Source organism: Tetranychus urticae, chromosome 2 (genome assembly GCF_039701765.1).
Source record: "Tetranychus urticae isolate SD_2017Ah chromosome 2, NJAU_TeUrti_SD_1.0, whole genome shotgun sequence".
NCBI lineage: Eukaryota > Metazoa > Arthropoda > Arachnida > Trombidiformes > Tetranychidae > Tetranychus > Tetranychus urticae.
In genome coordinates, this window is record NC_142959.1 from 25,080,801 (window position 1) to 25,103,564 (window position 22,764).

General features: G+C 33.1%; 8 protein-coding genes and 2 long non-coding RNA genes across 14 annotated transcripts; 4 read left to right on the forward strand and 6 right to left on the reverse strand.

The window, feature by feature from the left end:
* Positions 1 to 154: 154 nt before the first annotated feature.
* Trc8 (TRC8 ring finger protein) lies at positions 155 to 2,934 on the reverse strand. Its single transcript, XM_015927064.3, has 6 exons — positions 2,507 to 2,934; positions 2,233 to 2,444; positions 1,830 to 2,144; positions 1,163 to 1,765; positions 735 to 978; positions 155 to 654 (listed from the first exon to the last, which is right to left on the reverse strand). Exons 1-6 carry the CDS (start codon positions 2,763 to 2,765, stop codon positions 287 to 289), a joined length of 2,001 nt encoding a protein of 666 aa, XP_015782550.1. The 5' UTR covers positions 2,766 to 2,934; the 3' UTR covers positions 155 to 286.
* A 321-nt stretch (positions 2,935 to 3,255) lies between these two features.
* On the reverse strand, positions 3,256 to 4,709 carry wmd (serine-threonine kinase receptor-associated protein wmd). Its single transcript, XM_089268218.1, has 4 exons — positions 4,491 to 4,709; positions 4,117 to 4,407; positions 3,665 to 4,039; positions 3,256 to 3,605 (listed from the first exon to the last, which is right to left on the reverse strand). Exons 1-4 carry the CDS (start codon positions 4,600 to 4,602, stop codon positions 3,457 to 3,459), a joined length of 927 nt encoding a protein of 308 aa, XP_089124344.1. The 5' UTR covers positions 4,603 to 4,709; the 3' UTR covers positions 3,256 to 3,456.
* A 21-nt stretch (positions 4,710 to 4,730) lies between these two features.
* On the forward strand, positions 4,731 to 5,604 carry LOC149094191 (uncharacterized). The gene is made up of 2 exons (XR_016199116.1): positions 4,731 to 4,961; positions 5,138 to 5,604. It is a non-coding gene; the product is annotated as an uncharacterized LOC149094191 (long non-coding RNA).
* A 46-nt stretch (positions 5,605 to 5,650) lies between these two features.
* On the reverse strand, positions 5,651 to 6,588 carry LOC107360415 (methylenetetrahydrofolate reductase (NADPH)-like). The gene is made up of 2 exons (XM_089267433.1): positions 5,705 to 6,588; positions 5,651 to 5,654 (listed from the first exon to the last, which is right to left on the reverse strand). The coding sequence occupies exons 1-2, from the start codon at positions 6,586 to 6,588 to the stop codon at positions 5,651 to 5,653; spliced, it is 888 nt and encodes a 295-aa protein (XP_089123559.1).
* On the reverse strand, positions 6,467 to 11,065 carry LOC107360418 (serine-threonine kinase receptor-associated protein). 3 transcript variants are annotated; one of them, XM_089268214.1, is made up of 8 exons: positions 10,822 to 11,065; positions 10,448 to 10,738; positions 9,996 to 10,370; positions 9,823 to 9,936; positions 9,229 to 9,344; positions 9,055 to 9,154; positions 8,772 to 8,932; positions 6,467 to 6,625 (listed from the first exon to the last, which is right to left on the reverse strand). In XM_089268214.1, exons 1-8 carry the CDS (start codon positions 10,931 to 10,933, stop codon positions 6,611 to 6,613), a joined length of 1,284 nt encoding a protein of 427 aa, XP_089124340.1. In that variant the 5' UTR covers positions 10,934 to 11,065; the 3' UTR covers positions 6,467 to 6,610. The 3 variants fall into 3 exon arrangements, with proteins under 3 accessions (XP_089124340.1, XP_015782556.2, XP_089124341.1); XM_015927070.3 differs by lacking the exon at positions 6,467 to 6,625 and adding an exon at positions 6,764 to 8,239; XM_089268215.1 differs by lacking the exon at positions 6,467 to 6,625 and adding an exon at positions 8,260 to 8,395.
* On the forward strand, positions 11,062 to 11,935 carry LOC149094192 (uncharacterized). Its single transcript, XR_016199117.1, has 2 exons — positions 11,062 to 11,292; positions 11,469 to 11,935. It is a non-coding gene; the product is annotated as an uncharacterized LOC149094192 (long non-coding RNA).
* Positions 11,936 to 11,981: 46 nt separating this feature from the next.
* Positions 11,982 to 12,919, reverse strand: LOC149094193 (methylenetetrahydrofolate reductase (NADPH)-like). Its single transcript, XM_089267434.1, has 2 exons — positions 12,036 to 12,919; positions 11,982 to 11,985 (listed from the first exon to the last, which is right to left on the reverse strand). The coding sequence occupies exons 1-2, from the start codon at positions 12,917 to 12,919 to the stop codon at positions 11,982 to 11,984; spliced, it is 888 nt and encodes a 295-aa protein (XP_089123560.1).
* On the reverse strand, positions 12,798 to 17,396 carry LOC107360417 (serine-threonine kinase receptor-associated protein). 3 transcript variants are annotated; one of them, XM_089268212.1, is made up of 8 exons: positions 17,153 to 17,396; positions 16,779 to 17,069; positions 16,327 to 16,701; positions 16,154 to 16,267; positions 15,560 to 15,675; positions 15,386 to 15,485; positions 15,103 to 15,263; positions 12,798 to 12,956 (listed from the first exon to the last, which is right to left on the reverse strand). In XM_089268212.1, the coding sequence occupies exons 1-8, from the start codon at positions 17,262 to 17,264 to the stop codon at positions 12,942 to 12,944; spliced, it is 1,284 nt and encodes a 427-aa protein (XP_089124338.1). In that variant the 5' UTR covers positions 17,265 to 17,396; the 3' UTR covers positions 12,798 to 12,941. The 3 variants fall into 3 exon arrangements, with proteins under 3 accessions (XP_089124338.1, XP_089124337.1, XP_089124339.1); XM_089268211.1 differs by lacking the exon at positions 12,798 to 12,956 and adding an exon at positions 13,095 to 14,570; XM_089268213.1 differs by lacking the exon at positions 12,798 to 12,956 and adding an exon at positions 14,591 to 14,726.
* Positions 17,397 to 17,427: 31 nt separating this feature from the next.
* Positions 17,428 to 19,427, forward strand: LOC107360413 (UBX domain-containing protein 4). The gene is made up of 2 exons (XM_015927065.2): positions 17,428 to 17,623; positions 17,799 to 19,427. Exons 1-2 carry the CDS (start codon positions 17,545 to 17,547, stop codon positions 19,163 to 19,165), a joined length of 1,446 nt encoding a protein of 481 aa, XP_015782551.1. The 5' UTR covers positions 17,428 to 17,544; the 3' UTR covers positions 19,166 to 19,427.
* A 746-nt stretch (positions 19,428 to 20,173) lies between these two features.
* Positions 20,174 to 22,650, forward strand: LOC107360858 (protein O-linked-mannose beta-1,4-N-acetylglucosaminyltransferase 2). Its single transcript, XM_015927582.3, has 2 exons — positions 20,174 to 20,531; positions 20,702 to 22,650. The coding sequence occupies exon 2, from the start codon at positions 20,896 to 20,898 to the stop codon at positions 22,564 to 22,566; it is 1,671 nt and encodes a 556-aa protein (XP_015783068.1). The 5' UTR covers positions 20,174 to 20,531; positions 20,702 to 20,895; the 3' UTR covers positions 22,567 to 22,650.
* Positions 22,651 to 22,764: the final 114 nt, after the last annotated feature.

Here is a 22,764-nt window from a genome sequence, read left to right on the forward strand (position 1 = left end):
CGATTCTCTCATTATTTCTTAAAATCTAAATTGGTGAACTTTCAAGGGAAAATGCAATGATCCATGAGTAGGAACTAAAATCTGATTTTGATTTGAAAAGGTTAAAATCAAAAGTTTATTGAATTTAAAAATAAATCTCAGTGAATTGGTTGCAAAAAAAAACATCAATAACAATTTATTATAAAACAAACTCATTTATGATTAGATCACCGTCCGGAGAGAATCTAATACAATGCCAACATCAATGGGCTGGATGAAATGATGACAGATAATTAGTCACTAGAAATTAAGATTTTTCGGATTGATTAGCCGCCACAGGGGTTTGCTCATTTGACTGCTCTACTGACGATGGGCTGGTTTGTTCATGACTATTATCTGTAGTTGGATGTGTTTCCTCTGATAGATTGTTTTCATTTGGTCCGTAGAGAGTCTTATGGCAAAGTGGACATACATCTTGAACATAAAGCCATTTACGGAGACAAAGTTCATGGAAATAATGATTACATCGAGTTATCCTAGCAGTTATTAATTCTGAGAAGTCTTGGAAACAAATGGGACAAATGTCATCAAGACTTTCCAATTGGTCACGAGTTGCTTCTCTTAAAGTGTTGATTTTGTGTACAGCAGATCTTCTTCTGATGAATGTCTGCCAACCTGAAAAAACAATTTATTATTAAAGAAATAAATATTAAATTATTGAATTACAAATTAATGGATTGTGAGAAGCAACTTACCAGCTTTTGCTTGTTTCCAAACATTAAAATAGGCATGTAAGCAGACCATTAGAGCTCGAATTGTTCCCCCTGATTCAAAGACAAGAATCCAAGCGCCATTTATAAATATTAATATACCAAAAAGGAAGTCTATGGTATTTCCAGTGGCTCTTATATAATAAACATAATCATCCAACTTTTCCCAGACAGTGGTTCGGTACGAGTCAATCATGAATAAAATGTAAATTAGAAGAGTTGTCACAACCTGTTGAAGGAAATCAAAAGAAGAAAATAGTGAGTAACAACTTTTTTACGCTTGGTAAGCAATAAAAATGCAATTGGTGAAGAAATACGCTAACTCATCGAATAAATTTAGCACATAGAATCAACTTCTGGTAAATTTCAATTGCTATTCAAAAGATGCGACCGACATTAAAAATTGAAATTACCTTTAAAACAAGCTCTAATTGGAAAAAAGTGACTGCTAAAAGCCATGTTGATAAAGGATTGTATTTCCAAAGAAAGTGCAAGAAAAATGCTGGGAAAAAAATTAGAAAGAGACAGACCAGCCAGGCTCTTGAATGTTTTTTGAAATTTTGATTTTTTGACGCACTAAGTGACAGGAGAAAGGGATGAACCAAATTATGGATGAAATGGAGAGCCGCGCTAAGCATAAGGCAAATGTTACGGAATAGACGAACGAAACGTTTTTCAGGATCAAGGCCAGTTAGACCAGTTTGGAAAGCTAGGATTAGGAATAATATAGCTGACACTGTGCCCATGCTTGTATCCTCTTGTTCAACCATTTGAAGGAATGATTGTGTGAATAGACCAAGTTGATTTGTAGTAGATGATATAATACTTGTCATTCCAAATAGTGCAACGGTTGTTTCACATCCTTTGATGATTAATTGTTTCATTAGTGAGCAGAAATAATTTAGATCAAATGGAAATGAAGTCCCTCCTGGTCCATAATAATACTGATAAGCAGTATCAGCGAGCATGAATGCAGCTTGCTCTGAAAAACGAATGATCCAAAATATGGTTAAAACCTGAAGAAGATAATACTGAATGAATAAAATGACCCTTCCACAATTAGACAATCCTTTTAAATACCTGAGGAACTTGTAGCCTAAACCATTGTGTTTGAATTAAAGTGTACGGTCCGTAGCTTCGAATTATATTTCGACTCCATCGAACATCACGAATTACTGTATTGAGTAGGTATTTGAGTCGATCGATTAAAAATATAAAAAGATAAAGAAGTGCTAATGAAGCGCAAACTTCAGGTATCCATGAAAGTATGTCTATTGGTAAACCTGGAATGATGCTTAACATAGGTGGTGCAATGAAACATAGACAAATAAATTTTCCAGTGACAAATTGATGACTTTGGGGTATGGCGAAGAAGAAAAGTATACCCAAAAAGATCTAAAATGAAAGATAAGATAATCAATATTGAGTGGGAAAGAGGTTATCGGAAGCAATGAGACATTCTAGATATAAGAATAATAATTACCTGCAGTACGTAATTACCGAGAAATCTGGGAAGAGCACTTAAATTTAATGAAATCAAATCATATGCTATATGATTATGATTTTTCACGTAACGCATAAACTCCTCATTGCAAATGTAGGACCAAACAATGAGGCCAATTGAAGAAAGATAGAGATAGATGGATATCAACACACTCGTTGACAGAAGAAACATTGAGAATGAAATGAAAAATCCTGTGGGAACAAATGAAGCATATTATTAATATTGTGTACATAAAGCGAAAAACAAAACTTACCATTAATACAGAGGAAAATCCATCCATATGATTGAGTACGATTAATATAGTAATCTTCAGAGTTGAATGTAATACTTGATTCTTTATCTACTCCTAATTCATTGAATGTTTGGTTAAGTGATAAATATACAGGTTCAGAAGGAGTTGTGTAAGTGTAAGGAGTATTCAAAATTGAGTCCATAACAAACAACGGAGGAACCCGAAGTATTAAGTCCAAAACTGATACAAAACGACTTCTAGTAGTATATCCAGCATTCATGGTAGATAAATTGAGAACGAACAGCAATTAAACACAGATCAATTGTTTGAATAGTGATTGTAAAATTGAAATTGAATAACAACACATCATATTTTAAATCGCCATTGGCGATTCGCCTGGTAGGCCCAGCTGTTTAAAATGCGCAGGTAAAAACACCAGAAAAACCAAAACAAATCAAATGCCATAAAAATGAATTTTTCTCACTTTCAATTTCCTCACATATGATATGACTTTTCAAGTGGTGTCATCTATTGATGAATCTCTACTTTCATCGCTTGATCAAGAGCGAGTCCGCCTTGAGTCAATCCATGATCTGCTTAAAGAAGCTCGTCGACTTGGCCTGCTCAATGATTTGATCAAGCTCTTATTGAAATCGCAAATAGAGACTCAGCTTAATTTGAGGAGTGAAATTAACTTTAATAAATAAGATACTCTAAAATAAAATTATAAGGGAAAATGAAATGATCCATGAGTAGGAACTAAAATCTGATTTTGATTTGAAAAGGTTAAAATCAAAAGTTTATTAAATTTAAAAATAGATCTCAGTGAATTGGTTGCCAAAAAAACATCAATCACAATTTATTAAAAAACAAACTCATTTATGATTAGATTTTTAGCTGCTTGAGAATTGACCAGCTGAAAGTCTGTTTCATAAATTACATGCTTGCTTTTCGAACCCGACCTCGAAAAGTTACATTTCATACCTCCAGAGACCATAAGTTTTACCTATAACTGTTTGCCATAATCTAATGGTTCCATCTTCGCTGGCACTAGCGTATAATTCACCGTCCGGAGAGAATCTGATACAATGCAATGGACCAAAGTGACCTTTGAAAGAATCTAAATATAAAAAAGAAAGGGTCAGAATAAGAATGACAAAGATCGAAGAAATAATTTACCCAATTCAGTTCCATCTTCAAATTGATATTTGTACATAGTAAAGTCTTCGCCACCGCATACAAAAACAGCTTTATCAGGAGACAAGGATGCTGTATAAACTATAGTTGGAACCTGATACTCTTTGATTTTGTTCAGACCATTGATTTCATGAAAACTAACAGAATTTGCGGATGCAACCGTCAGTAGATTTTTATCAGCTGAAAGCTCTAAGTCATTTGGAATGCTTGAGAATTCTAATCTTTGAATTTCTTGAAGAGATTTCAGATCCCATAATCTAATTGTTTTATCATCCGAAGCAGATATTAACCATCTATCATCGTTTAAAAACAATGCATGCCTTATAGATGATGTGTGGCCATTAATTTTAAGTGGTTCTGAAAGAGTGAGATACAAAAAATTAGAAAATAAAAAACATCAAACTGAAACAAATGCGAACATCAAAACAATTTACCAGCATCCAGTCTATTAAGATCAAATATTCTCATTAATTTCTCGTTACTTCCAGTTACCAGTTGTGAGCTATCTGTACTGAATGAAACAGATTTAACAATGTGACGATGAGGCAGTGAAGCTAATTCGGATCCATTAATAGCGTCCCAAAGTTTAGCACTAAAATCAGCGGCTCCTGTAGCTGCTTTCGAGGCATCAACATTTAGAGCTGCACCCCAAACTGCTCCTTTATGACCCTCAAAAGTACCTATCCAGTCACCAGTTTCCCCTTGTCGCAGCATAGGTTTTCCATCTAAACGCAGTAGAAATTAAAAATATCGCATTAATAGAGATCTAGTTGTCAGAAAAAAATGTAAATATAAATGTTTAGCTTACCTTTACAAGCAGAGATGAGGTAGTATTTACCATCGGTTATTCCACTGAAATTTAAAAATACAACAGGCCTTGTATGTCCTGTACACGTCAGATTATGTTGTTTCAAAGCCATAGTGTAAGATACAATGTCAATTAACAAAAATTAATAAAATAAATCATGGAGAAGTAGCAAGTATGATTCAAAAAATCAATGTTTACAAATCAATTCAACGTTGGATCCGGATAAACTGTCTTCAAGTAATGGATCCAATTCTGAAAAGCTGTCTGTATTCTGTCAGCGTATTTGCCTTGATTTTTATCCCGATTCTTCATCAATAATCAATAAAATCTTATAATTTAATTGTTTAATTGTTTAAAATTTAATTATAATTCTCACTATTTACTTAACAATCATGTGGTTCTCTGGAAGTGTAGCCGAAGCTGTGGATAAATCAAAAAAAGAGAAAAAATTGTTTTTAGTTTTTATTGAAGGTAATTTGCTTTCTTATTTTCATTCTTTTTCCTGGTTTTGCTGTTTTTATTCCAATTTATTGATTAATTGGTCATACTTCCTCTGCCATAATTTCATCCAGCATCTATATTTAATGTTTACTCTTTTGTTATTTTAATTTAATCAACTGAAATCTTTATTTTTACTCTGTTTCCAGGTAAAGACGACTAATTTATAAACTAACCTTAGAGATGAAATTTTATCTGTGATGCAACGCAAGTTGTTGCAATTAAAGTTGAAGAAGGAAGTGAAAACTGTAAATTATTTGGTCAAATTTATACAATTTTATTGGTTCCTTTGGTATACTGAATCAGAAATACCGGAGTCAATTTGGAAGTTATTCCTGGTTTTCTAACAGAGCAAGAGTTTATGGATAAGCTCGACAAGGTCTCATTGTTCATGAACTGGTTGCTGGATACCTTCTGGTAAAACGAGTGGTGAATTTTGAATATCACCAGCCATTATAGATTCTTCATAATCAGATCTTGGATTCCACAGATTGAGTTGTTTGAGTATTTCAGTAACGCAATTATCACGGTTCAATGTATAAAAATGTAACCCGGGTATATTAACATCAGAACTAATTAGCTTTTTACATAAATCAACAGCATGTTGTAAGCCATACTTCTTGATTGCTTCGATGTCTCCCTTACAGGCTTCAATGGATTTTTTAACTTCATTAGGAGGATCAATTTTAGTTAATTTGCTTATATTACGAATGGACGCCTTGGTTTGAATAGGGAATATTCCTGGTATAATCGGCACTTTGATCCCAATTGCGTGGCAATCCTTGATAAAACTAATGTATTGGTCAGCTGAGAAAGACAGTTGAGTAACAATAAAATCAGCTCCAGCATCCACTTTAGATTTCAAATAGTTCAAATCATCTGAGTATGTTTTAGCTTCAGGATGTCCCATTGGATAACCAGCAACACCAATAGTGAAAAAATCACCATATTTAGTTTTAATGAATTTAACCAAATCAAGAGCACAAGTTAGTTTATCAAGGAAATTGTTTGATTTAATAATTTGGTCACTTTTAGAGTTACTTAGCTGATCTATTGTCGGAGATAATTGTTCACCTTTTGTATTATCAATGATATCACTGGAGGCAACATTGGAAAGACCGTCAGGGACATCACTTGAGTTATTGGAAACTCCATTAAAGACTTTGTTTTCATCTTGATTTGAAGCTGGTACATCACCCCTTAAAGCCAGTATATTTCGAAGACCCAATGATTTAGCTGAATTGAGTATAGATTCCAAAGTGGTAATATCATAGTCATAACAAGTTAAATGTAATACAGTTTCATGATTAAGCTGCTTTAAAGTTGAACCAGCAATTGCTAGACTTGAACAATGATTGTTTGGGTCAAGTGATGATCTTGAATGCCAAGTGATGTCCATAAACAAAGGATTGCCTTGCTTTAGCTGATCCAACAAGGGCCAAAAGGATTCTAATTCAGTTTCATTTCGAGGGGGAAAAAATTCCAATGAAAAGAATGGTTTGCCATATTGATTTACATAATTAGTTATTTTATCAATCAATTTTACTGATGATACAACTGGTTGGTCTGATGTTGATGGTGGTTCCTTACTGAAAGTCATTTCCTTGTAACTCTATAACTGATTATAACAGGTTGGTCTTGAAGTGTAAAAATAAGGTTATAAATAGCGTATTTTAAAACAGTTAATATTATTATGGATAGTTGAAGATGATTTAACTAAATATAGATGCAAGAAAAATCAATTGCATAGGAATTAAAAACTAAACACAAAATAATTAAGCAGTTTTAAAGGAAATTTTATTGCTGTATTATGATGTAGTTTTTGGTAATATTTGATTAACTTTCACAGTTCACTCTATAAAAATATCGAGCATTCATTCATTTTAATAATCAAACTGTTAGTTATTATATTTCTAATTGAGTTTATATTGAAACGTATCGATGGTTTATTTTTCAGTCTTTTATCATTGTTTATGTTGTTATGGAGTTTAGAAATGAAAATAAACTCGTTTTTCCAGCTTTCCTAAAGCAATTCAGCATCAGCATAACAAGCTGAGCTCACATATTGCGCTGTCATTGATGGATGCTCAAAAACCACAAATAATCATATAGGCAGGTTAGACATGATACATGATACTTTAATATTTCTGACTTTCAAAATAGTAATTATCAACTAATTATTTCCACAACCTGATCAGATGACTGCAACTATCAGAAAACTATAGAGAAATCATCAGGTTTCCATCGCATTGCCAAACCATCTGGTACATTAATCACAATCAGTTCATAGATTTATTGAAACTAATACGATTGGAAGTATTGTAACGAGCCAGATTATATTGAGATTTTGTATGAAAAGTTGCCTTTTGCTGTTAATTTTCATTCAATTCTAGACTATTAAGCTTCCTAACAACACGTTGAAGCCAGGTGATGTAAATGTGAATCAATAAAAATTTAAACTGACGATAGCGGGTAATAATTTAGATATTGTCTAATTAACTGATCAAATGTACGGAAATTGCCAATACACAGTGTGAACAAAGCATGGATGTTAGCAAATGATAATTTAGAGATAGTAATGGTGATTGTCAAATGATGAATAAAACCTTTGAATACACAGTTGCACATCCAGGAATCATCATCCGACAGGAACCGATTGCAGATAATGTAAGTTGAAACATTTGGAATGCAACTTTTATCCTTCATTTTTCTCTCTCTCTCGCTCAAATATTACCTTTCTCTCTGATGGTATTATCAATAATGAAAAATTGAATTTGTAGTTGAAAGACACTTCAATTGGTAATGTACATGTAAATAAATTCTAGTTCACAAGAATTCTAATTAGATGCAAATCTCATAACAACCGGTAAAAACAACGCGAATAGTCCAACAATGATCAAATTGTTAAGTCTAATTCGGCTTTCTAGCTCTTCTTGGGATGCTTGAATTGTTTGTTGAGATGCGTTGATTTCTTTGATGATTGCTTGACTTAGATTGTTTAAATTTTGTTCAACACAACTTTCACTGGTAGATTTTTCCCGATACTTGTTGCCTGGAGATAGATGGCTGCTTATTTCCGCAGAAAACGCACTAAAAGTATTCATTTGTTTTTCTATAGTATTTACTAATTTGTTGATATCCTTCATCTTTAACGCGTGATTGATACTAGTTCCTAGAATTCCGAGAAAAGCTCCGATGATTGATCCTAATATTGATAAGTATTTAACTTTCTCTTGGCGTACTCGCTCAAACTGAATGCGAAGCACAAAAATAAATCATTAAAAGTATTAAAAATCAAATGAAAAAATATGATACAGTAGTGGTTAGGGTTAAGTTAACAAAACAGGGCCAGACTTAAGTTAATTTTCAGGTGTCACCATCTCGGTAATAATTAGTTTTCAGAGAAACTAGACAATGGAGAAATGGACAAAATTAAATTCGATCTTAAAGGTACTTTAAATTATTGTTAGATGGCGACTATGAAAAAAATCTCCCCATTCGAATCTCGCCCAAGTCCTGAAGTTAAGGCGCATACAGTAGAGCTTACTCAGGGTCAAGCCCCCTGGACTATCCCATCCTCCCTTCCTGATGGATTCCCAGCTAAGCTGGATAAAGCCTGGCGCCTATGGGTCGGTAAAACACCTAGGTAGCAAGGGGTAGACGGCGCCTTAAAAGCTGTCGCGGCTGGCCGGTCCACGCAAGAAAATCTATTAACTTAACCCTAACCACTACTGTACTTGAAGCAAAATCACATCAAATGATGAAAGTATACATGGATCTTACCTCATGTGCTTCTCTTAATCTCTGAGAAAAACTTGTAAACAATTCTCTTTCTGATCCCTCCTTTGTCCTTAATTCATTTAATAAACTCATCTCGTTCTTTAACAATTTGTGTTCATTAGTAATCAGCTCCAAATAGGCCTCATCTGACCGGCTCATAGAATCTAAAAGATGAAAAATATCAAAAGACGTTAGTAATTTTAGTCTTAAAAATAGAAAATGGTATCAAATTTGGGTCTCTTCAAACCCCAAGTTGAATTAGATTAAACAGAGCTTAGTTAATTACCCAATTTAGAGCGGATTTGTTTAAGATTTTGTTGCACCTTAAGTAATCCATCCTGAATGGTTCTTCTAGCTTTGCTTGATTCGATGAAGGCCTCTTCTGCCTGTAAATAACAGAAAAATATGCAAAAATCAATGATAGTTTAATGAATTTGAACCAGTAACAATAGGAACAAACCTTGAGGACATTCTGTTGAATCTTCTTGATTTCTTTGACACCAATGTAGCTTTCATAAGAGTCCATGGCTTTTAACATATGATCATTCAAGGGTGATTGACTAAATTTATTAGGAACTGAACGAGCATATTGTTTTAAATTGTTGATTAAATTACGAAAGGCCATAACAATGATTAAAATAATAATTAAGTAATAAATTAACAACCAAAAGAAAGAGTAAGTCAAAAATAAATGTCAACATTTTTTATCACGTGAGAAACATCTGTGTCCAATGATATTTCACCGGTTTTTCCATTTTCGTTTAAAATTTTTTGTCTACCTAGACTGTTTTTAATAAATTGGGATTGATGTCTTTTTTAGGCAACCAACTAACTGTCATGGGAACACCACGAAGTGAAGTAATATCAATTGATATCGGTATATTGGACCTTCTCAAATACCAATATAATTGTAAAAAACAAACTCATTTATGATTAGATTTTTAGCTGCTTGAGAATTGACCAGCTGAAAGTCTGTTTCATAAATTACATGCTTGCTTTTCGAACCCGACCTCGAAAAGTTACATTTCATACCTCCAGAGACCATAAGTTTTACCTATAACTGTTTGCCATAATCTAATGGTTCCATCTTCGCTGGCACTAGCGTATAATTCACCGTCCGGAGAGAATCTGATACAATGCAATGGACCAAAGTGACCTTTGAAAGAATCTAAATATAAAAAAGAAAGGGTCAGAATAAGAATGACAAAGATCGAAGAAATAATTTACCCAATTCAGTTCCATCTTCAAATTGATATTTGTACATAGTAAAGTCTTCGCCACCGCATACAAAAACAGCTTTATCAGGAGACAAGGATGCTGTATAAACTATAGTTGGAACCTGATACTCTTTGATTTTGTTCAGACCATTGATTTCATGAAAACTAACAGAATTTGCGGATGCAACCGTCAGTAGATTTTTATCAGCTGAAAGCTCTAAGTCATTTGGAATGCTTGAGAATTCTAATCTTTGAATTTCTTGAAGAGATTTCAGATCCCATAATCTAATTGTTTTATCATCCGAAGCAGATATTAACCATCTATCATCGTTTAAAAACAATGCATGCCTTATAGATGATGTGTGGCCATTAATTTTAAGTGGTTCTGAAAGAGTGAGATACAAAAAATTAGAAAATAAAAAACATCAAACTGAAACAAATGCGAACATCAAAACAATTTACCAGCATCCAGTCTATTAAGATCAAATATTCTCATTAATTTCTCGTTACTTCCAGTTACCAGTTGTGAGCTATCTGTACTGAATGAAACAGATTTAACAATGTGACGATGAGGCAGTGAAGCTAATTCGGATCCATTAATAGCGTCCCAAAGTTTAGCACTAAAATCAGCGGCTCCTGTAGCTGCTTTCGAGGCATCAACATTTAGAGCTGCACCCCAAACTGCTCCTTTATGACCCTCAAAAGTACCTATCCAGTCACCAGTTTCCCCTTGTCGCAGCATAGGTTTTCCATCTAAACGCAGTAGAAATTAAAAATATCGCATTAATAGAGATCTAGTTGTCAGAAAAAAATGTAAATATAAATGTTTAGCTTACCTTTACAAGCAGAGATGAGGTAGTATTTACCATCGGTTATTCCACTGAAATTTAAAAATACAACAGGCCTTGTATGTCCTGTACACGTCAGATTATGTTGTTTCAAAGCCATAGTGTAAGATACAATGTCAATTAACAAAAATTAATAAAATAAATCATGGAGAAGTAGCAAGTATGATTCAAAAAATCAATGTTTACAAATCAATTCAACGTTGGATCCGGATAAACTGTCTTCAAGTAATGGATCCAATTCTGAAAAGCTGTCTGTATTCTGTCAGCGTATTTGCCTTGATTTTTATCCCGATTCTTCATCAATAATCAATAAAATCTTATAATTTAATTGTTTAATTGTTTAAAATTTAATTATAATTCTCACTATTTACTTAACAATCATGTGGTTCTCTGGAAGTGTAGCCGAAGCTGTGGATAAATCAAAAAAAGAGAAAAAATTGTTTTTAGTTTTTATTGAAGGTAATTTGCTTTCTTATTTTCATTCTTTTTCCTGGTTTTGCTGTTTTTATTCCAATTTATTGATTAATTGGTCATACTTCCTCTGCCATAATTTCATCCAGCATCTATATTTAATGTTTACTCTTTTGTTATTTTAATTTAATCAACTGAAATCTTTATTTTTACTCTGTTTCCAGGTAAAGACGACTAATTTATAAACTAACCTTAGAGATGAAATTTTATCTGTGATGCAACGCAAGTTGTTGCAATTAAAGTTGAAGAAGGAAGTGAAAACTGTAAATTATTTGGTCAAATTTATACAATTTTATTGGTTCCTTTGGTATACTGAATCAGAAATACCGGAGTCAATTTGGAAGTTATTCCTGGTTTTCTAACAGAGCAAGAGTTTATGGATAAGCTCGACAAGGTCTCATTGTTCATGAACTGGTTGCTGGATACCTTCTGGTAAAACGAGTGGTGAATTTTGAATATCACCAGCCATTATAGATTCTTCATAATCAGATCTTGGATTCCACAGATTGAGTTGTTTGAGTATTTCAGTAACGCAATTATCACGGTTCAATGTATAAAAATGTAACCCGGGTATATTAACATCAGAACTAATTAGCTTTTTACATAAATCAACAGCATGTTGTAAGCCATACTTCTTGATTGCTTCGATGTCTCCCTTACAGGCTTCAATGGATTTTTTAACTTCATTAGGAGGATCAATTTTAGTTAATTTGCTTATATTACGAATGGACGCCTTGGTTTGAATAGGGAATATTCCTGGTATAATCGGCACTTTGATCCCAATTGCGTGGCAATCCTTGATAAAACTAATGTATTGGTCAGCTGAGAAAGACAGTTGAGTAACAATAAAATCAGCTCCAGCATCCACTTTAGATTTCAAATAGTTCAAATCATCTGAGTATGTTTTAGCTTCAGGATGTCCCATTGGATAACCAGCAACACCAATAGTGAAAAAATCACCATATTTAGTTTTAATGAATTTAACCAAATCAAGAGCACAAGTTAGTTTATCAAGGAAATTGTTTGATTTAATAATTTGGTCACTTTTAGAGTTACTTAGCTGATCTATTGTCGGAGATAATTGTTCACCTTTTGTATTATCAATGATATCACTGGAGGCAACATTGGAAAGACCGTCAGGGACATCACTTGAGTTATTGGAAACTCCATTAAAGACTTTGTTTTCATCTTGATTTGAAGCTGGTACATCACCCCTTAAAGCCAGTATATTTCGAAGACCCAATGATTTAGCTGAATTGAGTATAGATTCCAAAGTGGTAATATCATAGTCATAACAAGTTAAATGTAATACAGTTTCATGATTAAGCTGCTTTAAAGTTGAACCAGCAATTGCTAGACTTGAACAATGATTGTTTGGGTCAAGTGATGATCTTGAATGCCAAGTGATGTCCATAAACAAAGGATTGCCTTGCTTTAGCTGATCCAACAAGGGCCAAAAGGATTCTAATTCAGTTTCATTTCGAGGGGGAAAAAATTCCAATGAAAAGAATGGTTTGCCATATTGATTTACATAATTAGTTATTTTATCAATCAATTTTACTGATGATACAACTGGTTGGTCTGATGTTGATGGTGGTTCCTTACTGAAAGTCATTTCCTTGTAACTCTATAACTGATTATAACAGGTTGGTCTTGAAGTGTAAAAATAAGGTTATAAATAGCGTATTTTAAAACAGTTAATATTATTATGGATAGTTGAAGATGATTTAACTAAATATAGATGCAAGAAAAATCAATTGCATAGGAATTAAAAACTAAACACAAAATAATTAAGCAGTTTTAAAGGAAATTTTATTGCTGTATTATGATGTAGTTTTTGGTAATATTTGATTAACTTTCACAGTTCACTCTATAAAAATATCGAGCATTCATTCATTTTAATAATCAAACTGTTAGTTATTATATTTCTAATTGAGTTTATATTGAAACGTATCGATGGTTTATTTTTCAGTCTTTTATCATTGTTTATGTTGTTATGGAGTTTAGAAATGAAAATAAACTCGTTTTTCCAGCTTTCCTAAAGCAATTCAGCATCAGCATAACAAGCTGAGCTCACATATTGCGCTGTCATTGATGGATGCTCAAAAACCACAAATAATCATATAGGCAGGTTAGACATGATACATGATACTTTAATATTTCTGACTTTCAAAATAGTAATTATCAACTAATTATTTCCACAACCTGATCAGATGACTGCAACTATCAGAAAACTATAGAGAAATCATCAGGTTTCCATCGCATTGCCAAACCATCTGGTACATTAATCACAATCAGTTCATAGATTTATTGAAACTAATACGATTGGAAGTATTGTAACGAGCCAGATTATATTGAGATTTTGTATGAAAAGTTGCCTTTTGCTGTTAATTTTCATTCAATTCTAGACTATTAAGCTTCCTAACAACACGTTGAAGCCAGGTGATGTAAATGTGAATCAATAAAAATTTAAACTGACGATAGCGGGTAATAATTTAGATATTGTCTAATTAACTGATCAAATGTACGGAAATTGCCAATACACAGTGTGAACAAAGCATGGATGTTAGCAAATGATAATTTAGAGATAGTAATGGTGATTGTCAAATGATGAATAAAACCTTTGAATACACAGTTGCACATCCAGGAATCATCATCCGACAGGAACCGATTGCAGATAATGTAAGTTGAAACATTTGGAATGCAACTTTTATCCTTCATTTTTCTCTCTCTCTCGCTCAAATATTACCTTTCTCTCTGATGGTATTATCAATAATGAAAAATTGAATTTGTAGTTGAAAGACACTTCAATTGGTAATGTACATGTAAATAAATTCTAGTTCACAAGAATTCTAATTAGATGCAAATCTCATAACAACCGGTAAAAACAACGCGAATAGTCCAACAATGATCAAATTGTTAAGTCTAATTCGGCTTTCTAGCTCTTCTTGGGATGCTTGAATTGTTTGTTGAGATGCGTTGATTTCTTTGATGATTGCTTGACTTAGATTGTTTAAATTTTGTTCAACACAACTTTCACTGGTAGATTTTTCCCGATACTTGTTGCCTGGAGATAGATGGCTGCTTATTTCCGCAGAAAACGCACTAAAAGTATTCATTTGTTTTTCTATAGTATTTACTAATTTGTTGATATCCTTCATCTTTAACGCGTGATTGATACTAGTTCCTAGAATTCCGAGAAAAGCTCCGATGATTGATCCTAATATTGATAAGTATTTAACTTTCTCTTGGCGTACTCGCTCAAACTGAATGCGAAGCACAAAAATAAATCATTAAAAGTATTAAAAATCAAATGAAAAAATATGATACAGTAGTGGTTAGGGTTAAGTTAACAAAACAGGGCCAGACTTAAGTTAATTTTCAGGTGTCACCATCTCGGTAATAATTAGTTTTCAGAGAAACTAGACAATGGAGAAATGGACAAAATTAAATTCGATCTTAAAGGTACTTTAAATTATTGTTAGATGGCGACTATGAAAAAAATCTCCCCATTCGAATCTCGCCCAAGTCCTGAAGTTAAGGCGCATACAGTAGAGCTTACTCAGGGTCAAGCCCCCTGGACTATCCCATCCTCCCTTCCTGATGGATTCCCAGCTAAGCTGGATAAAGCCTGGCGCCTATGGGTCGGTAAAACACCTAGGTAGCAAGGGGTAGACGGCGCCTTAAAAGCTGTCGCGGCTGGCCGGTCCACGCAAGAAAATCTATTAACTTAACCCTAACCACTACTGTACTTGAAGCAAAATCACATCAAATGATGAAAGTATACATGGATCTTACCTCATGTGCTTCTCTTAATCTCTGAGAAAAACTTGTAAACAATTCTCTTTCTGATCCCTCCTTTGTCCTTAATTCATTTAATAAACTCATCTCGTTCTTTAACAATTTGTGTTCATTAGTAATCAGCTCCAAATAGGCCTCATCTGACCGGCTCATAGAATCTAAAAGATGAAAAATATCAAAAGACGTTAGTAATTTTAGTCTTAAAAATAGAAAATGGTATCAAATTTGGGTCTCTTCAAACCCCAAGTTGAATTAGATTAAACAGAGCTTAGTTAATTACCCAATTTAGAGCGGATTTGTTTAAGATTTTGTTGCACCTTAAGTAATCCATCCTGAATGGTTCTTCTAGCTTTGCTTGATTCGATGAAGGCCTCTTCTGCCTGTAAATAACAGAAAAATATGCAAAAATCAATGATAGTTTAATGAATTTGAACCAGTAACAATAGGAACAAACCTTGAGGACATTCTGTTGAATCTTCTTGATTTCTTTGACACCAATGTAGCTTTCATAAGAGTCCATGGCTTTTAACATATGATCATTCAAGGGTGATTGACTAAATTTATTAGGAACTGAACGAGCATATTGTTTTAAATTGTTGATTAAATTACGAAAGGCCATAACAATGATTAAAATAATAATTAAGTAATAAATTAACAACCAAAAGAAAGAGTAAGTCAAAAATAAATGTCAACATTTTTTATCACGTGAGAAACATCTGTGTCCAATGATATTTCACCGGTTTTTCCATTTTCGTTTAAAATTTTTTGTCTACCTAGACTGTTTTTAATAAATTGGGATTGATGTCTTTTTTAGGCAACCAACTAACTGTCATGGGAACACCACGAAGTGAAGTAATATCAATTGATATCGGTATATTGGACCTTCTCAAATACCAATATAATTGTAAAAAACAAACTCATTTATGATTAGATTTTTAGCTGCTTGAGAATTGACCAGCTGAAAGTCTGTTTCATAAATTACATGCTTGCTTTTCGAACCCGACCTCGAAAAGTTACATTTCATACCTCCAGAGACCATAAGTTTTACCTATAACTGTTTGCCATAATCTAATGGTTCCATCTTCGCTGGCACTAGCGTATAATTCACCGTCCGGAGAGAATCTGATACAATGCAATGGACCAAAGTGACCTTTGAAAGAATCTAAATATAAAAAAGAAAGGGTCAGAATAAGAATGACAAAGATCGAAGAAATAATTTACCCAATTCAGTTCCATCTTCAAATTGATATTTGTACATAGTAAAGTCTTCGCCACCGCATACAAAAACAGCTTTATCAGGAGACAAGGATGCTGTATAAACTATAGTTGGAACCTGATACTCTTTGATTTTGTTCAGACCATTGATTTCATGAAAACTAACAGAATTTGCGGATGCAACCGTCAGTAGATTTTTATCAGCTGAAAGCTCTAAGTCATTTGGAATGCTTGAGAATTCTAATCTTTGAATTTCTTGAAGAGATTTCAGATCCCATAATCTAATTGTTTTATCATCCGAAGCAGATATTAACCATCTATCATCGTTTAAAAACAATGCATGCCTTATAGATGATGTGTGGCCATTAATTTTAAGTGGTTCTGAAAGAGTGAGATACAAAAAATTAGAAAATAAAAAACATCAAACTGAAACAAATGCGAACATCAAAACAATTTACCAGCATCCAGTCTATTAAGATCAAATATTCTCATTAATTTCTCGTTACTTCCAGTTACCAGTTGTGAGCTATCTGTACTGAATGAAACAGATTTAACAATGTGACGATGAGGCAGTGAAGCTAATTCGGATCCATTAATAGCGTCCCAAAGTTTAGCACTAAAATCAGCGGCTCCTGTAGCTGCTTTCGAGGCATCAACATTTAGAGCTGCACCCCAAACTGCTCCTTTATGACCCTCAAAAGTACCTATCCAGTCACCAGTTTCCCCTTGTCGCAGCATAGGTTTTCCATCTAAACGCAGTAGAAATTAAAAATATCGCATTAATAGAGATCTAGTTGTCAGAAAAAAATGTAAATATAAATGTTTAGCTTACCTTTACAAGCAGAGATGAGGTAGTATTTACCATCGGTTATTCCACTGAAATTTAAAAATACAACAGGCCTTGTATGTCCTGTACACGTCAGATTATGTTGTTTCAAAGCCATAGTGTAAGATACAATGTCAATTAACAAAAATTAATAAAATAAATCATGGAGAAGTAGCAAGTATGATTCAAAAAATCAATGTTTACAAATCAATTCAACGTTGGATCCGGATAAACTGTCTTCAAGTAATGGATCCAATTCTGAAAAGCTGTCTGTATTCTGTCAGCGTATTTGCCTTGATTTTTATCCCGATTCTTCATCAATAATCAATAAAATCTTATAATTTAATTGTTTAATTGTTTAAAATTTAATTATAATTCTCACTATTTACTTAACAATCATGTGGTTCTCTGGAAGTGTAGCCGAAGCTGTGGATAAATCAAAAAAAGAGAAAAAATTGTTTTTAGTTTTTATTGAAGGTAATTTGCTTTCTTATTTTCATTCTTTTTCCTGGTTTTGCTGTTTTTATTCCAATTTATTGATTAATTGGTCATACTTCCTCTGCCATAATTTCATCCAGCATCTATATTTAATGTTTACTCTTATGTTTTGCAATTCAATTGACTGAAATCTTTATTTTTACTCTGTTTCCAGGTAAAGATGATGTGTCAAAAAAGATGTCTGATTTATTAACTAACCTTAGAGATGAAATTTTATCTGTGATGCAACGCGAAGTTGTTGCAATTAAAGTTGAAGAAGGAAGTGAAAACTGTAAATTATTTGGTCAAATATATCCAATTTTAATGGTTCCTTCGATATACTGTATCAGCAATACCGGAGTCAATTTGGAAGTTATTCCTGGTTTTCTAACAGAGCAAGAGTTTATGGATAAGCTCGACAAGGTTCTAATTGTTCATAAAGCAAATTTAACTCAGCCTATACAACAATCAGTACCAGTGACTAACCCAGTTACACCAGTCCAACCAGTCTTAGCATCAGTATCAACTGCTCCAGCATTATCAACTACCACTTCTGTGCCTACTTCATCTTCTGGGGACAAGAAAGAAGTAGCTTCTGATAATAATGAACAACCAGCATTCGATGAAAAAATTGCCAAAGCTCAGCAATTACTGGAACAAATCAAGATGAAAAAAGCTAAAGAAGAAGAAGAAAAAACAAAACAGCAAGAATTAGATCGAATTAGATCTGGTAAGGAATTAGCTAAAGCAAAAGCTCGACGAGAAGAATTGGAAATGGCTGAGCTTGTCAAAGAAAGGGAAAAAGAAAAACGAGAAGCAATCGAGGCCCGTAAGCGTATCTTGGCACAAATAGAAGCTGACAAAGAAGAAAGGCGTCGAAGAAATGAGCTATTCAAAGTTCCAAGCTGTCAAAAGAGCGAACCCAAATCAGGAAACAGTGGTACATCAAGTTCAAAGAGCAATGAAAATGAAAGCAGAATTCAGTTTCGATTTCCTGATGGCTCTTTTACTAATCAAACCTTTGGTGCTGATGATCCCCTCTGTGCTTTACGACAATTTGTCATTGATACTTCACCATATCGAAATTTCACTCTGTCCACTTCATACCCTAAAAGAGTTTTTACTTCAGATGACTTGACTAGATCTTTGAGAGATCTTGAGTTAACACCAAGCTCAGTATTGCTTGTTATATCAAGTCCATCGGTAGTCTCAAAAGCTACCTCAATAGTTTCAACTAATATATTCCTTCAAATATGGCCGTATATTATGACTCCATTTTTTTGGATTTGGACTTTTATTACTAGTCTATTTAGAACTCCTCCATCCCCTGCACAATCTGCATCTTCACCCTCTTCATCAGGTAGCCAAGCAGGCTCGTCAGTAAGAAAGCGAGTTGATGAAGAGCGAGAACAAAGATTATTGAAAAGGCAAAAGGAAAGCAAGCTTCTAAATCGAGATGGTAATGTTGCTCGACTCCGAGACAATCATGATGATAAAGACGATGATGGTACTTGGAATGGTAATTCAACACAGCAGATGTAATTGATAAATGCAATGGTCGTCCAATAGTTGGTCGCATTCTTATTGTTATACGTGTTAAGATTAAATGGAAAAAAATTAAATATAGTGAGATGGATGAGAAATCTTTAATTAAGATGAGCCATTAAAAACATCAATATCTATGTAAACAAAACATTTTCATCCAGCATCTGATTTGTACTTTAATTCAATTTTCTTCGTTCAGATATTTACTCTGTTTTTTTTCTCATACTTCAATTAAAATATATCATTATTATGTTGAAAATAATCATTTTTATATTGGTTCGATAAATTATCCAAATTGACAGATTAGCTGGAAACGGTATAGTCTTAATCTGCAAAACAAACAATGTTTAGGGTCCAAGTTGAAAGCCTTTTCTTGAACTAATTACACCAACTTTGAGACAATATGCTTCTCTTAATTTAAAGAATTCAATTCAAAATTATATAAATTGTTTGATGCTAAAGCATCATGCTTTTATAAACGCTATCAAACAATTTCCATTAGATCAATATACTGATCCCGATCATGTTGAAGCTAGTGTTGGCATCCATTTTCATAACCGTAAATATTAATCAACATGAATTTGAATTTCTGTACCAGGATGATGCCTGATCCTTAAAAGATTGTATTAATAATAATTTGTATTGTAATATCAATTGTAATAATTCAATTGATTCTATGAGTTAAGACAATTGTCTTACCCTTTTTTGTCTCAAAGTTGGTGTAATTAGTTCAAGAAAAGGCTTTCAACTTGGACCTTAAGCGTTGTTTGTTTTGCAGATTAAGACCAAACCGCTGGAAACAAATAAAATATTTGATTTAATTAAACCGATTTCATGATAGCAATCTAAGTTTCTTTTAATGACTTCAAATAATTATAAAACCATTTTGACTCAGCTATTAATTGGTTATAGTTGAAGATAATTTAAATTGTTAACTAACTGTGAATTAAGCTTCAAGGTATTTGCTCAAAGTATTACTGTCTGTATTTGCTTATTTTCACTGTTTTTTCGTGTCAATAGACATTTGTTTACAACCTAAAAATTTGTAACTCATAAGCTTACTTTTTATTTATTTATTTTCTATTCCTTTTTTGTTGGCTTAGTTTGCTGACAATTTAAGTTTATTTAATAACACTTTTTAAACTAGTTAACAGTTTTTATCATAAATGAAGCGGACTCGGTGCTACAAATCAATTGCCAGCTTCTCAAACAAAATAAAACCTCAACCATAGTGCTTTTACACAGTATTGTTTGAAAACTATGGAAATCAGCTGTGTTTTGCTGTGATCATTAATTGAAGTCTTATTTTCAGTTTGTTTAAATTGCTTGAATTTTTGATTGGAACGTATTTGCAACATAATGAGTAATTTATTTAATGTCTTTAATTTTTCACCTTCAATTGAAACCATTAACCTTTCCTGTTCGTGCACGATTGTTTTTCTAACAATTATCAAGTTTCTTCTCGTGGAAGATAATGATAAATAACTTAACTTAACTATCTAAAAATTTCCGGTAATCCTTCTCTTATTTCAGGTGGAGTTGATGTAAACATTGCATTGGAAAAAGATACTGAAGACATTACAATGATAGCTACAACTATTAAAATCTGCTGACCAAATCGTGGATGTTAATATCACAATCTTGACGCAATAAGTTTCAGAATTATTTCTGAAACAATAAGCTTTAATCATGAAATTTGTGTGATGCATAAACCAATTCAATGATCAATGGTTGATTTTGGCCTTGAAAGCGGACTGGTCAATTTTATTTTAGTTTTGTTTTTATCCATTTCAATCATCGAAGTGCTTGACTCTCTGATAAAAAATGACTATTCGAAATTGCTAAAGGATAATCCGCATTTGCAATCATCGATCTGGTGTTGGGGACAAGATGTGAATACCCGAAGATGCCGTGCTATAAATATTTGCTATCATAGTACTCATCGCCAATGGGTTTTTTTGAATGGACCTGATTCTGTCCAGAGTGGCTTACCTAATGATCAGTTTCGACCTGCATTGCTGTCTGTATCTTCAGTAAACGACCACAATCAATTTTATTTTAATTACGTGACCATTGAATCACAGTTTTTGAAAAATGTTTCATCCAAGTTGCAATTTCGTTTTGTTAAACACAAAACAATTGTCTTTGCTCGCTTTAAACCTGATAATTTGATGCATTCCCTCCATGATGATATTTTACCATTGAAATGGACCCTGGATGGTCTTGGTTGGGATGAAAAAGCTAATCTTTTTATGTACGATGATTGGCCTCATCCGGACAACATTTCTTTCAATTTATATTTTTATAAAAAAGTGTTCAATTTTAATGAAATATTCATCAAATCTATGGCTTCGGATAATCTGATTTGCTTCAAAGAGATTTGGTTGGGCCTTGACCGTGAAACTGTTTGGTATCAGTATGGTTTCCATTCACCACAAGGACCTGCTCTTAAGACAGATCAGCAAAAAAGAAGCATTGAACTAGCTAGTAAACAACTGAGATCATTGTTTAAACAGCAACGTTGTTCTGAAACACCATACGGGATATTCCTTTCACGAACCTACAATCGGTTAATTCTTAATGAAGATGAACTGATTAAAATGTTAAACAAAGAGGCAGCAACAGTCATTCGGATGAATGTTAATGATGACTTTGTCAATTTAATCATCAAAATAAGCTGTGCAAACCTTCTCATCGGGATGCATGGATCAACATTAATTTTATCTCTCTTTCTTCCTCCTGGTTCATCTATTGTTGAGATGTTTCCTTTTGGAATTAATCCGGAACATTACACCCCATACAAAACAATTGCTCAAACACTCAAGTTAAACTACATTCGCTGGGTAAATCAGAATCTTAACAATTCAATTCAACATCCAGAGTATCCTGTATCTTTAGGAGGAATTGACGATCTTCCAGATAAAATGAAAAGTCAAATTAAAAATCTAACAGAAGATCTTGAACCTCATCTTTGTTGCCATGATCCCAATTGGTTGTATCGTATTTATCAAGACACTTTTGTAGATGTAAACCATTTTCGCGAAACCGTAGTTGACATTTTAAATTCAAATTCAACACTTTCTCAACCAAATATGCAAATTTCATCCAATTTTTACCCTGGACCAGTCCGAAATATTGAATGTAAATATGAAGAATCTAAAGGGTTTCAAATCAACTGGGATAATCCCTGGAACATCGAATTCTCTGGTACTGACCAGTTTGGCAAAATTAATTTTGAGCTATTGACTGATGAAGGAAACGGAAAAGGTCTAGTTTCTTTTTCATCGACAAATTTTCTGGTCTTACCATTCAAAGGCAAAGAAGTCTTTTCTTTCTGGGTTCGGTGCAATTTCAACGACAAAAAAGGACCTTTTACATTGGCTCATTGTTTAAAATAGGATGATATAAAATCTGTTTAATTTAAAATAGACAAACCATAAAGTATATTAAAAAAAATACTTTTGTATTTCTTAATTTTAAAATTTCTGATTTCCAAACAATTTTTTCGACCGATTTCAATCTCACAAAATCAATCGGTGCAATAGCTGGAATATTTTTTTTGCTATTATCGGACAAATCGCTCTAAATTGCTTGAT